Source organism: Coturnix japonica, chromosome 10 (assembly GCF_054131305.1).
Source record: "Coturnix japonica strain WE chromosome 10, WE-NBRP24, whole genome shotgun sequence".
Lineage (NCBI taxonomy): Eukaryota > Metazoa > Chordata > Aves > Galliformes > Phasianidae > Coturnix > Coturnix japonica.
The window spans coordinates 1,058,200-1,072,186 of NC_140672.1; the positions used below are offsets into that span (position 1 = coordinate 1,058,200).

The 13,987-nt window shown below is 60.4% G+C and overlaps 2 protein-coding genes across 5 annotated transcripts; one reads left to right on the top strand and one right to left on the bottom strand.

Moving 5' to 3' along the window:
- Window positions 1-21: 21 nt before the first annotated feature.
- Window positions 22-9,265, top strand: USP39 (ubiquitin specific peptidase 39). Of its 3 annotated transcripts, none has more exons than XM_085510081.1 (12): window positions 22-348; window positions 1,913-1,982; window positions 2,099-2,193; window positions 3,677-3,813; window positions 3,899-4,051; window positions 4,705-4,930; window positions 5,684-5,761; window positions 6,006-6,073; window positions 6,685-7,016; window positions 8,736-8,871; window positions 8,984-9,070; window positions 9,186-9,265. In XM_085510081.1, the coding sequence occupies exons 1-12, from the start codon at window positions 42-44 to the stop codon at window positions 9,231-9,233; spliced, it is 1,737 nt and encodes a 578-aa protein (XP_085366207.1). In that variant the 5' UTR covers window positions 22-41; the 3' UTR covers window positions 9,234-9,265. The 3 variants fall into 3 exon arrangements, with proteins under 3 accessions (XP_085366207.1, XP_085366208.1, XP_085366209.1); XM_085510082.1 differs by having other exon boundaries at window positions 4,747-4,930; XM_085510083.1 differs by lacking the exon at window positions 1,913-1,982 and having other exon boundaries at window positions 217-348.
- A 101-nt stretch (window positions 9,266-9,366) lies between these two features.
- On the bottom strand, window positions 9,367-13,603 carry SFTPB (surfactant protein B). 2 transcript variants are annotated; one of them, XM_085510105.1, is made up of 9 exons: window positions 13,448-13,603; window positions 12,942-13,063; window positions 12,294-12,365; window positions 12,056-12,181; window positions 11,572-11,664; window positions 10,965-11,045; window positions 10,586-10,813; window positions 9,688-9,813; window positions 9,367-9,443 (listed from the first exon to the last, which is right to left on the bottom strand). In XM_085510105.1, the coding sequence occupies exons 1-9, from the start codon at window positions 13,500-13,502 to the stop codon at window positions 9,408-9,410; spliced, it is 939 nt and encodes a 312-aa protein (XP_085366231.1). In that variant the 5' UTR covers window positions 13,503-13,603; the 3' UTR covers window positions 9,367-9,407. The 2 variants fall into 2 exon arrangements, with proteins under 2 accessions (XP_085366231.1, XP_085366230.1); XM_085510104.1 differs by having other exon boundaries at window positions 9,688-9,831.
- Between the last annotated feature and the right edge of the window lie 384 nt (window positions 13,604-13,987).

A 13,987-nucleotide genomic window follows, 5' to 3' on the forward strand; every position in this document is an offset into this window, starting at 1 on the left:
GCGCATGCGTCACGCGGTGTTGTAGCGGCGCATGCGCAGTGATGTCGAGCCGCGGGAAGAGGGAGCGTGACCGGGAGCGGAGCGGGGTGAGGGGAACCGGGACCGGATCGAACCGAGCATCGAACCGGAACCGCAGGGACAGCGATGGGGACAAGGGACGAGGCAGGAGGGACACGGAGCGGGGACGGGAGAAAAACGGGCCGGGAATAACGGAACCGAACGGGAGGGGACGGAGGGAAACGGGAGACGGAAACTGGACCGGAACCGGAACCGGAAACGGCGGAACTGTGCGAAACAAACGGGAACGGGAGGAGGATGGAGAGTCTGAACCGGAACCGGAACCAACCGGTGGGAGAACGGGGGGAACGGGGTCGGTTATGGGGCTGGGTATGGGGCTATAGGGTCAGTTATGGGGTTATAGGGTCAGTTATGGGGCTATAGGGTCAGTTATGGGGATATAGGGTCAGTTATGGGGCTGTAGGGTCGGTTATGGGGTTATAGGGTCAGTTATGGGGCTGTAGGGTCGGTTATGGGGCTTGTGAGGTCAATTATGGAGCTATAGGGTCGGTTATGGGGTCAGTTATGGGGCTATAGGGTCAGTTATAGGGTCGGTTATGGGGCTGTGGGGTCGGTTTTGGGGTTATAGGGTCAGTTATGGGGATATAGGGTCAGTTATGGGGATATAGGGTCGGTTATAGGGTCGGTTATGGGGCTGTGGGGTCGGTTATAGGGTCGGTTATAGGGTCAGTTATGGGGCTGTGGGGTCAGTTATGGGGATATAGGGTCGGTTATGGGGTCAGTTCTGGGGGCATGGGGTCAGTTATGGGGCTGTGGGGTCGGTTATGGGGTTATAGGGTTGGTTATGGGGCTGTGGGGTCAGTAGTGGGGCTATAGGGTCAGTTATGGGGTCAGTTATGGGGCTATAGGGTCGGTTATGGGGCTGTGGGGTCGGTTATGGGGTCAGTTATGGGGCTATAGGGTCGGTTATAGAGCTTTAGGGTCAGTTATGGGGTCAGTAGTGGGGCTATAGGGTCAGTTATGGGGTTATAGGGTTGGTTATGGGGTCAGTAGTGGGGCTATAGGGTCAGTTCTGGGGCTATAGGGTCAGTTATGGGGTCGGTTATGGGGCTATAGGGTCGGTTATGGAGCTTTAGGGTCGGTTAGGGTCAGTAGTGGGACTATAGGGTCAGTTATGGGGTCAGTTATGGGGCTATAGGGTCAGTAGTGGGGCTATAGGGTCGGTTATGGGGTCAGTAGTGGGGCTATAGGGTCGGTTATGGGGTTAGTAGTGGGGCTATAGGGTTGGTTATGGAGATATAGGGTCGGTTATGGGGTCAGTTATGGGGCTATAGGGTCGGTTATGGAGCTTTAGGGTCGGTTATGGGGACAGTTCTGGGGCTATAGGGTCAGTTCTGGGGCTGTAGGGTCAGTTATGGGGCTATAGGGTTGGCTATGGGGTCAGTTATGGGGCTATAGGGTTGGTTATGGGGTCAGTTATGGGGCTATAGGGTCAGTTATGGGGTCAGTTCTGTGGGTTTGCCATCGTTGCTGGATTTGGGGCCTTGGGGGCACATTCAGGCCTATGGGGCAGAACCAGGGCTGGTATATGGGGTGTTTGGGACCAGATACAGGAGCACGGGGGGAACTGGGTCTGTCTGTCGGGGCTCGGGGATCCGATATGGAGGTGGAGGGGAAGCAGGGCTGGGAATGGGGGGGGGTCAGTTATAGGGTCAGTTATAGGGTCAGTTATAGGGTAGGGTCGGTTATAGGGTTGGTTATAGGGTCAGTTATAGGGATGAGGGAATGTGAGGTGAGCTGTGGGGCTGTGGGGGGAGCTGGGCTGGGATGTGGGGGGGGCAATGGGGCTGGGGTCCGAGCCCCCCCCTCCCCATTGAGCTGCCCCCCCCCATAGTGCGCTATGGCCGCTTCGACCCCGAGGACCAACGCAGCCGCCACTGCCCCTACCTGGACACCATCAACAAGTGAGTGGGGAGGGGGGCACAGGGCTGGGGGGGGGCACGGGGGGCAGGTGGGCACCACAAGGGGGTCCCATGGCCGCCCCCCCCCCAGCAATACAATACAGTGTGTTGTGTTGTAGGAGCGTGCTGGATTTTGACTTTGAGAAGCTCTGCTCCATCTCGCTGTCACACATCAATGTGTACGCCTGCCTCGTGTGCGGGAAGTACTTCCAGGGTGAGTGCGGTGGGGTGGGGGCAGCTCTATGGGATGGGATGGGAGCTGTGTATTGGGATGGGATGGGATGGGGGCTATGGGATGGGATGGGATGGGATGGGAGCTGTGTATTGGGATGGGATGGGATGGGGGCTATGGGATGGGATGGGATGGGATGGGAGCTGTGTATTGGGATGGGATGGGATGGGGGCTATGGGATGGGATGGGATGGGATGGGATGGGATGGGATGGGAGCTGTGTATTGGGATGGGATGGGGGCTATGGGATGGGATGGGAGCTGTGTGTATTGGGATGGGATGGGATGGGATGGGATGGAGCTGTGTGTATTGGGATGGGATGGGATGGGATGGGGGCTATGGGATGGGATGGGATGGGGGCTATGGGATGGGGTGGGATGGGATGGGAGCTGTGTATTGGGATGGGATGGGATGGGATGGGGGCTATGGGATGGGATGGGATGGGGGCTATGGGATGGGATGGGATGGGATGGGATGGGAGCTGTGTATTGGGATGGGATGGGATGGGGGCTATGGGATGGGATGGGATGGGAGCTGTGTATTGGGATGGGATGGGATGGGGGCTATGGGATGGGATGGGATGGGATGGGATGGGAGCTGTGTATTGGGATGGGATGGGATGGGATGGGATGGGGGCTATGGGATGGGATGGGAGCTGTGTGTATTGGGATGGGATGGGAGCTGTGTGTATTGGGATGGGATGGGGAGTTCTGTGATGGGAGCTATGTGTATTGGGATGGGAGCTGTGTGTGTTGGGATGGGAGCAATGGGATGGGATGGGAGCTGTGTTTATTGGGGTGGGATGGGAGCTCTATGGGATGGGATGGGATGGGAGCTGTGTGTGTTGGGATGGGATGGGGGCAGCTCTGTGTGTTGGGATGGGAGCACTGGGATGGGATGGGAGCTATGTGTATTGGGATGGGGTGGGAGCGATGGGATGGGAGCACTGGGATGAGAGCTCTATGATGGGATGGGATGGGAGCTGCGTGTATTGGGATGGGATGGGGGCTATGGGATGGGATGGAGCTTTGTGTGCTGGGGTGGGGTGGGAGCTGTGTGTGTTGGGATGGAAGTAATGGGATGGGGTGAGATGGAAGTAATGGGATGGGATGGGAGCTGCGTGTGTGCTGGGATGGGAGCGATGGGATGGGATGGGAGCTGTGTGTATTGGGATGGGGTGGGAGCTCTATGGGATGGGATGGAGCTGTGTATTGGGATGGAGCTGTGTATTGGGGTGGGATGGAGCTGTGTGTATTGGGATGGAGCTGTGTATTGGGATGGGGTGGGAGCTCTATGGGATGGGATGGAGCTGTGTGTTGGGATGGGATGGAGCTGTGTGTGTTGGGATGGGATGGAGCAGTGTGTTGGGATGGAGCTGTGTATTGGGATGGGATGGAGCTGTGTATTGGGATGGAGCTGTGTGCCCCGCTATTTGGGGGCTGTTTTGACCCCTGTCTCCCCCTCAGGCCGGGGGCTGAAGTCCCACGCCTACATCCACAGCGTCCAGTTCAGCCACCACGTCTTCCTCAACCTCCACACCCTCAAGTTCTACTGCCTGCCCGACAACTACGAGATCATCGACTCGTCCCTGGAGGACATCACGGTGTGTTACAGCCCCGGGGGGGCTGGGGTGGCTGTGTGTCCCCCCCAATGTGCTGTGACACCCCCGTGTCCCCTCTGTCCCACAGTACGTGCTGAAGCCCACCTTCACGGCGCAGCAGATCAGCAACCTGGACAAGCAGGCCAAGCTGTCCCGAGCTTACGATGGCACCACGTACCTGCCCGGCATCGTGGGGCTCAATAATATCAAAGCCAATGACTACGCCAACGCTGTGCTGCAGGTCTGGGGTTATGGGGCTTTATGGGTTATGGGGCTCTATGGATGGGGATATGGGGCTTTATGGATGGGGTTATTGGGGCTTTATGGATGGGGTTATGGGGGGCTTTATGGATGGGGCTGGGGGGGCTTTATGGATTGGGGTTATGGGGCTTTATGGCTGGGGACATGGGGCTTTATGGCTGGGGTTATTGGGGCTTTATGGATGGGGTTATTGGGGCTTTATGGCTGGGATTATGGGTCTTTATGGCTGGGATTATGGGGCTTTATGGCTGGGGTTTTGGGGCTTTATGGCTGGGGTTTTGGGGCTTTATGGCTGGGGTTATGGGGGCCTTTATGGCTGGGGTTAGGGGGCTTTATGGATGGGGCTTTATGGATGGGGTTTTGGGGCTTTATGGCTGGGGTTATGGGGCTTTATGGCTGGGGTTATTGGGGCTTTATGGCTGGGGTTATTGGGGCTTTATGGCTGGGGTTATTGGGGCTTTATGGCTGGGGATATGGGGCTTTATGGCTGGGGTTGGGGGGCTTTATGGCTGGGGATATGGGGCTTTATGGCTGGGGTTATGGGGCTTTATGGCTGGGGTTATGGGGCTTTATGGCTGGGGTTTTGGGGTAGAATCACTTAGTGCTGCTGTACCCACCCCTGGTGCCCCCCAGGCCCTGTCCAACGTGCCCCCGCTGCGCAATTACTTCTTGGAGGAGGAGAATTACAAGAGCATCCAACGTCCCCCCGGTGACATCATGTTCCTGCTGGTGCAGCGCTTTGGGGAACTGATGCGCAAACTGTGGAACCCCCGGAACTTCAAGGCCCACGTGTCCCCCCACGAGATGCTGCAGGCCGTGGTGCTGTGCAGCAAGAAGAACTTCCAGATCACCAAGCAAGGTGAGGCCCCATGGATACGGCTGGAGATGTGGGGTGTCACAGCACTGGGGACCGAGCCACCCTTGGAGCCGGGATGTGACACCACAGAGCACGTCCCCTCTGTGCTCCCCTGGGGCTGGGACACATTTAGGGTTCCCAATGCATCCCTTTGGGTCCCCAACGTGTCCCTTTGGGGCTGTGACACTGTTAGGGTCCCCAATGTGTCCCTTAGGGTCCCCAATGTGTCCCTTAGGGTCCCCAGTACATCCCTTAGTGACACCCTGGAGCATGTCCCTGAGGGCTGTGACACCCTTAAAGTCCCTACTGTGTCCCTTTGGGGCTGTGACAACTTTAGGGTCCCCAACACATCCCTTAGGGTCCCCAATGTCCCTTTGGATCCCCAACACATCCCTTAGTGATACCCTGGAGCATGTCCCTGGGGGCTGTGATGCCTTTAGGGTCCCCAGTGCATCCCTTTGGGTCCCCAGCACATCCCTATGGGGCTGTGACACCTTTAGGGTCCCCAACCCATCTCTATGGGGCTGTGACACCTTTAGGGTCCCCAACCCATCCCTATGGAGCTGTGACACCTTTAGGGTCCCCAACACATCCCTGTGGGCCTTTAGGGTCCCCAGTGCATCCCTTTGGGTCCCCAGCACATCCCTATGGAGCTGTGACACCTTTAGGGTCCCCAACACATACCTATGGATGCTGCCACCATTGCTGCACCCTCAGCCATCTTCATCTTCATCCTCCTCCTCCTCCTGTTCGCAGGGGACGGGGTGGATTTCCTCTCGTGGTTCCTCAACGCGCTGCACTCGGCCCTGGGGGGCACCAAGAGGAAGAAGAAAAGTGAGTGGGGGCTGCGGGGGCTGCAGGGTGTCCCCTGTGTCACCCCAATTCCATCCCCATGTTCCTTATGTCACCCCTGTGCCCTTTTGGTCTCTCCTCTGCCTCCCCCCCGTGCCCTTGGTCCCCCCTGTGCCACCATTTGGCACCTCTCTGCCCCCCCCATGCCCCACATCACCCCTATACCCCCCCCATCCCAACCCTCTCCTGTCTCCCCTCCCTCTGACCCCGCTCTGTGTCCCCTCAGCCATCGTCACCGACGTCTTCCAGGGCTCCATGCGCATCTTCACCAAGAAGCTGCCGCACCCCGACCTGGTGAGTGCCCCCATATCACCCCAGACCCTGTGAGTGCCCCCATATCCCCCCCAGACCCAGTGAGTGCCCCCAAATCCCCCCCCAGACCTGGTGAGTACCCCCAGATCCCCCCCAGATCCCCCTCAGACCCTGTAAGTACCCTCAGATCCCCCCCCCAGACCCAGTGAGAACCCCAAGTCCCCCCCAGACCCTTTGGGTACCCCCAAATCCCCCCCAAACCCTGTGAGTACACCCAGATCCCCCCCAAATCCCCCTCAGACCCTGTAATTACCCTCTAGATCCCCCCCCAGACCCTATGAGTGCCCCCAAATCCCCCCCAGATCCCCCCCAGACCCTATGAGTACCCCCATATCCCCCTCAGACCCAGTGAGAACCCCCATATCCCCCCCCAAACCCAGTGAGTACCCCCAGATCCCCCCCAAATCCCCCTCAGACCCTGTAAGTACCCTCAGATCCCCCCCCAGACCCTGTGAGTACCCCCAGGTCCCCCTCAGACCCTGTGAGTACCCCCAGGTCCCCCCAAATTCCCCCCAAACCCTGTGAGTACCCCCAGATCCCCCCCCATGTTATGGGGCTGCCCCACAGCACTGATTCCCGCTCCCATCCCGCAGCCAGCCGAGGAGAAAGCGCAGCTGCTGCAGAACGCCGAGTACCAGGAGACCATGGTGGAATCCACCTTCATGTACCTGACCCTGGACCTGCCCACGGCTCCGCTCTATAAGGACGAGAAGGAGCAGCTCATCATCCCCCAGGTGCCTTTGTTCAGCATCCTGGCTAAATTCAATGGGGTCACGGAGAAGGAGTATAAGACCTACAAGGAGAACTTCCTGAAGCGCTTCCAGCTGACCCGGCTGCCCCCGTATCTCATCTTCTGCATCAAACGCTTCACCAAGAACAACTTCTTCGTGGAGAAGAACCCCACCATCGTCAACTTCCCCATCACGTGGGTGCTCTGCGCTCCCTGCCCTGAGCTATGGGGGGGTGGGGGGTGGTCCTATGGGGCGTGGAGTGGTCCTATAGGAGGTGGGGGTGGTCCTGGGGGTGGTCCTATGGGGTGTAGGGGGGTCTTGGGGGGGTTGGATTGGTCCTATGTGGGGTGGGGTGGTCCTATGGGAGGTGGGGGTGGTCCTGGGGGGGATTGGGGTGGTCCTATGGGGCGTAAGGTGGTCCTGGGGGGTGTTGGGGTGGTCCTGGGGGCTTGGGGTTGTCCTATGGGGGGGTGAGGTGGTCCTGGGGGGGGTAAGGTGGTCCTATGGGGGGTGTTCCTGGGGGGTGGGGTGTTCCTATGGGGGCTGAGGTGGTCCTATGGGGTGTAGGGGGGTCTTGGGGGGGGTGGGTTGGTCCTGGGGGGTGTTGGGGTGGTCTTATGGGGTGGGGGTGGTCCTATGGTGGGTAAGGTGGTCCTGGGAGGGGTTGGGGTGGTCCTGAGGGAGGTGAGGTGGTCTTATGGGGGGTGGAGTGGTCCTATAGGAGGTGGGGGTGGTCCTGGGGGTGGTCCTATGGGGTGTAGGGGGGTCTTGGGGGTAAGGTGGTCCTGGGGGGTGTTGGGGTGGTCCTATGGGGGGTGGGTTGGTCCTGGGGGGTGTTGGGGTGGTCTTATGGGGTGGGGGTGGTCCTATGGGGGGTAAGGTGGTCCTATATGGGGTGGAGTGGTCCTATAGGAGGTGGGGGTGGTCCGATGGGGTGTAAGGGGGTCTTGGGGTGGGTGGGTTGGTCCTATGTGGGGTGGGGTGGTCCAGGGGGGGGGTGAGGGGGTGAGGGAGTCGTGACGGGGGGGGGCTGGTCCTATGGGGGGTAAGGGTGGTCCTGGGGGGTGTTGGGGTGGTCCTGGGGGCTTGGGGTTGTCCTATGGGGGATGAGGTGGTCCTGGGGGGGGTAAGGTGGTCCTATGGGGGGTGTTCCTGGGGGGGTGGGGTGTTCCTATGGGGGCTGAGGTGGTCCTATGGGGTGTAGGGGGGTCTTGGGGGGATGGGTTAGTCCTGGGGGGTGTTGGGGTGGTCTTATGGGGGGTGGAGTGGTCCTATAGGAGGTGGGGGTGGTCCTGGGGGTGGTCCTATGGGGTGTAGGGGGGTCTTGGGGGGGGCAGGTTGGTCCTATGTGGGGTGGGGTGGTCCTATGGGGGGTAAGGTGGTCCTGGGGGGCTTGGGGTGGTCCTGGTGGCTTGGGGTTGTCCTATGGGGGGGTGGGGTGTTCCTATGGGGGCTGAGGTGGTCCTATGGGGTGTAGGGGGGTCTTGGGGGGGGTGGGTTGGTCCTGGGGGGTGTTGGGGTGGTCTTATGGGGGTGGGGGTGGTCCTATGGGGGGTGGAGTGGTCCTATAGGAGGTGGGGGTGGTCCTGGGGGTGGTCCTATGGGGTGTAGGGGGGTCTTGGGGGGGTTGGATTGGTCCTATGTGGGGTGGGGTGGTCCTTGGGGGTGTTGGGGTGTTCCTGGGGGCTTGGGGTTGTCCTATGGGGGATGAGGTGGTCCTGGGGTGGGTAAGGTGGTCCTATGGGGGCTTGGGTTGGTCCTGGGGGGGTGAGTTGTTTCTATGGGGGTTGAGGATGGTCCTGGGGGGATGAGGGTGGTCCTAAGGGGTTGAGGTTGTCCTGGGGGGGGTGGGGGGTCCTATGGGGTTGGGGTGGTCCCGGTTCAGGTGCTGACGGTGCTGCCCTGCCCTGCAGTAACGTGGACCTGCGCGAGTACCTGTCGGAGGAGGTGCAGGCCGTGCACACTCACACCACCTACGACCTGATCGCCAACATCGTGCACGACGGGAAACCCTCCGAGGGCTCCTACCGCATCCACGTGCTGCACCACGTGAGCGCCGCCCTCAGTCCTGCTTTGGGGGGGGGCAAAATGGGGAGGGGGAGGTGGGGGGCAGCCCTCAGCATCACCCTATTGCTCCATATCCCCCCATGTTCTATGGCAGGGCACTGGGAAGTGGTACGAGCTGCAGGACCTGCAGGTGACCGACATCCTGCCCCAGATGATCACCCTGTCTGAGGCCTATATCCAGGTGAGGGGGTGGGGGGGACACAGGGAAAAGCAGGGGGTAAAACGGCCCCAAAATGCCCCCACCCCCCATAGCACTCACAGCCCCCCCCCCCCTTTATCTCCATGTTCTGCCCCAGATCTGGAAGCGCCGGGAGGAGGATGAGACGAACCAGCAAGGAGCCTGAGCCCCCCCCCCATTAAATGTGCTGCTTTTCTATTTCTGCTCATTTCTTTCAACCTTTTCTGGCTCTTTTGGGGTTTTTATCCACCTCCATTTGCCCACCTCCCCCCCAATAAGAAGCAATAGGGACAGCGAGCTGCTGGTATCCAGGCTTTATTGGGGGCTGCTCCTTCCATCCCTACAGCCCAGCGTGGTCCTGGCAGTACAGCTGGGCCTGGGGGGGAGCAGGGGGGGTCGGTGATGTGTCACCCCCCCATGTCCCTTGTCACCCCCCATGTCCCTTATCACCCCCCCATGTCCCTTATCACCCCCCCATGTCCCTTGTCACCCCCCCATGTCCCTTATCACCCCCCCATGTCCCTTGTCACCCCCCATGTCCCTTATCACCCCCCCATGTCCCTTATCACCCCCCATGTCCCTTATCACCCCCCATGTCTCTTGTCCCCCCCCCCGCTCACCTCACAGCGCCGGGCAGTCTCAGCGCTGGAGCACCAATAGGCTGGGCCCAGGGCGCAGGGTCCAGGCTTTGGGGTCAGCCCCGGCTTTGGGGACAGCTCGAGGTTTGGGGTCAGTTCAGTGAGCACCTGCCATAGAGTGGGGTCCTAAGGGAGGAGGGGACACGGCTGGTGACGGCCCAGGGACCTAACAGAGCTCCTGGGTGGGACACATTTAGGGTCCCCAGCGCATCCCTTTGGGTCCCCAGTGTCCCTTTGGATTCCCAACACATCCCTTGGTGATACCCTGGAGCACGTCCCTGGGGGCTGTGACACCCTTAAAGTCCCTACTTTGTCCCTTTGGGGCTGTGACAACTTTAGGGTCCCCAACACATCCCTATGGGCCTTTAGGGTCCCCAGTGCATCCCTTTGGGCCCCCAATGTGCTCTATGAGCCTTTAGGTTCCCCAGTGTGTGTCTTTGGGTCCCCAACCCATCCCTATGGAGCTGTGACACCTTTAGGGACCCCAACTTGTCCCTATGGATCTGTGATACCTTTAGGGTCCCCAACACATCCCTATGAGCCTTTAGGGTCCCCACTGTGTCCTTTTGGGTCCCCAACTTGTCCCTAAGGAACCGTGACACCTTTAGGATCCCCAACATGTTTCTATGGGCCTTTAAGTTCCCCAGTGTGTCCCTTTGGGCCTCCAACCTGTCCCTATGGAGCTGTGACACCTTTAGGTTCCCCAACACATCCCTATGAGCCTTTAGGTTCCCCACTGTGTCCCTTTGGGTCCCCAACTTTTCCCTAAGGAACCGTGACACCTTTAGGGTCCCCAACACATCCCTATGAGCCTTTAGGGTCCCCCTGTGTCCCCTGGTGTCCCCCCACCCCCCCTCACCCCGTGTCCCCCATCCCTCACCTCTCTCCGTGTGTCCCCGTTGTTCCCCGTTGCCGTGATGTCCATGTTCCCCCCGTCCCGCTCAGGCCCGCAGTGCAGCATCAGGCTGCACACCAGCCGCGGTGCCAGCTTCCCCAGCAGCGCGTCCAGCACCAACACGGTGTAACGCTCGGCCAGGCATTGGCACGCGCCCGACACGGCCAGCGGCAGCGCCCGGCACAGCTGGGACACGGCCCCGGCCACGGCCCCCTATGGCAGCACACGGAGCTCGGCGTCACCCCCTGACTTCAGTGGTACCACCAGAACCGGCACCGCCAGAACCGGCACCGCCAGAACCAGCACCGCCAGAACCGGCACCGCCAGAACCGGCACCACCAGAACCATCAGCTCCTCAATGTACCTTGGGGACGGCGGCCTCGGCGCGGGACAGGAAGGTCCGGCACAGCCAACACAGCGGTAACGGCACCGGCAGCGCCGCGTCCTGGGGATAATGGGGACAGTGGTTGGCCCTATAGCCAACGTGTGGGGTCTGGGGGTCCCATGGGGGCACCCATTGGGATAGTCAGTGGGGTTCCCATTAGGGATCTCATAGGGGCACCCATGGGGATACTCAGTGGGGTTCCCATTGGGGCACCCATGAGGATACTCAGTGGGGTTTCCATGTGGAAGACCATTAGGGTTCCCATTGTGGTTCTCATTGCGATGCCCATTGGGGATCCCATTAGGACGCCCATTGGGACACTTACTGGGACACCCTCTGGGGTTCCTATTGGGGTTCCTATTGGACACCCACGCCATATTTGGCCTTTGGGACACTCATGGGGTTGTCCATTGGGATTCCCTTTAGGCCATACATTGGGGTTCCTATTCTGACACTTATTAGGATACCCACTGGGGACCCCCACACAGACACCTCCATGCACCCATAGAGAAAACCCCATTTACCCACAGCCACCCATATGGAAACCCATGGATGTGCCCCATAGAATCCCATACACATCCCATACCTGCAGGAGGGCTCCGATGTGGGGGGACACAGCCGGGACCCCCCCAGGCTGCGCTGGGCACAACTCCAGGCGGGCACAGATGGCAGATGGCTTCTATGGGGGCAATGGGGGGGACAGGGACAGCAGTGCCCCCAGCCCAGTGTGGGGCACCCAGAGGTGTCCCTATACAGCGCCGTGTCCCCATAGGGCACCATGTCCCCATAGGGCACCATGTCCCCATAGGGCACCATGTCCCCATAGGGCACCGAGTCCCCATAGGACACTGTGTCCCCATACAGCGCCGTGTCCCCATCTCTCCCCATGTCCCCATAGGGCACTGTGTCCCCATACACGGTACTGTCCCCATCTCCCCCCATGTCCCCATAGGGCACCATGTCCCCATAGAGCGCCATGTCCCCATCTCCCCCCATGTCCCCATAGGGCACTGTGTCCCCATACACGGTGCTGTCCCCATCTCCCCCCATGTCCCCCCGTCCCCACTCACCAGCTGCCCCCCCAGCTGTTCCTCCAGCAGCTCCCAGTACCGGCTGACCAGGCTCTGACACGGTGTCACCATGGTGGGCACCGGCAGCGCCTCACACTCCCTGCGCAGGAACCGCCCCACGGCCGCCTGCCCCATAGCGACAGTGAGACCCATAGGGCACCCCATGTCACACAGGGTCCCCCCATAACCCCCCATAACCCCCCATAACCCCCCATAGCCCCTCATAACCCCCCAGCACCTTGGCAGCCGACACGTTGGCCATACGGATGAGCAGCGTCACCAGGTCCTGGCAGTCAGTGCAGGTGTCGTCCTTGGGGGGACAATGGGGGGATATGGGGTGGGAGGGGGGAGTTATGGGGACATGGGGGGTTATGGGGATGGGGGGTGGGAGGGGGGGGTTATAGAGACATGGGAGATTATGGGGACATGGGGAGTTATGGGGTGTGGGGAGTTATGGGGACATGGGGACACCAAACCATGGGGGTATGGGGATAAGGGGGCATGGGGGCACAGGGATATGGGGACAGAGACAGGGAGATATGGGGATAAAGGGACATGGGGATAAAGGGACATGGGGATAAAGGGACATGGGGGTATGGGGATATGGGGTCATGGGGATGTGGAGATATGGGGACACAGGGATATATATGGCATAGGGACATGGGGATGTGGGGATAGAAGGATATGGGGCTGTGGGGTATATATGGCATGGAGCCGGATGGTGTGAGGCACGGGGACACCGGGACGTGGGGATACGGGGCCGTGGAACTGTGGGGCTGTATGGAATGGAACATGGGGTTTGGGGGGGGGATGTGGGGTTGGGGACATGAGGAGCTTGGGGTGGTGTATGGGGCCATATGGGGCACATAGGGCCGCCCCCACCCACCTGTTGTGTGTTTCGGGACCATCCTCGTTGGGCGCAGACCCCCACGGCCCCACAGCGCAGCGCCGTGTCCCAGCTCCGGCACCAGGCGCTGGGGGGCAGCTCACAGCGCGACCCCCCCAGCCCTACAACCACCACCGGGACCCGTCACCCCACACAGCCCCACAAAAACCCAGTTAGTGGGGGGGGGGGCCCCACTGTGAGCGTCCCCCCCACCCCAATCCCACTACTGGGAACCATTGGGGTATCCCAAAAGTGGGGGGGGGGGCACCATGGTTTGGGACACTGGAGGTGGGGGGGGCACCCAAGGTTTGGGGTGGGGGTACTTGGATTTGGGGCAGGGGGACCCCCAGGTTTTGGGGAGCACACAGATATGGGGCAGGGGGACCCAGATTTGGAGTGGGGGGGACTCAGAGTTATGGGGTGAGCTGGGATTTGGGGTGAGCCCTTTATGGGGTGGGGGTACCCAGTTTGGGGGGGGGGGGGGTGACCCGTTTTGGGGTCCCTACCTGTGTTGGCACAGAGCAGGACGAGGAGCAGTGTCTGTAGGGCAGGCGGTGCCATGGTGGCTGTGTGGGGCTGGGCACTGTGTGCTCTTATAGCCCTATAGGGGGGGGGTTGTGGGGCTGGGCACTGTGTGCTCTTATAGCCCTATGGGGGGGGGTTGTGGGGCTGGGCACTGTGTGCTCTTATAGCCCTATAGGGGGGGGTTATGGGGCTGGGCACTGTGTGCTCTTATAGCCCCATAGGGGGGGGTTATGGGGCTGGGCACTCTGTGCTCTTATAGCCTTATGGGGGGGGGGGGTTGTGGGGCAGTGCCAGCCATATCCCATATCCCCTACCCCATATCCTATATCCCCTACCCTATATCCCATATCCCCTATCCCATATCCTATATCCCATATCCCATATCCCCTACCCCATATCCTATATCCCCTACCCTATATCCCCTATCCCATATCTCCTACCCCATATCCCATATCCCACCCCCCTTTGTCCCCCCATGTCCCCAGCCCCCCATCCCCCCCCATGGTTGCGCCTTCCCGGCA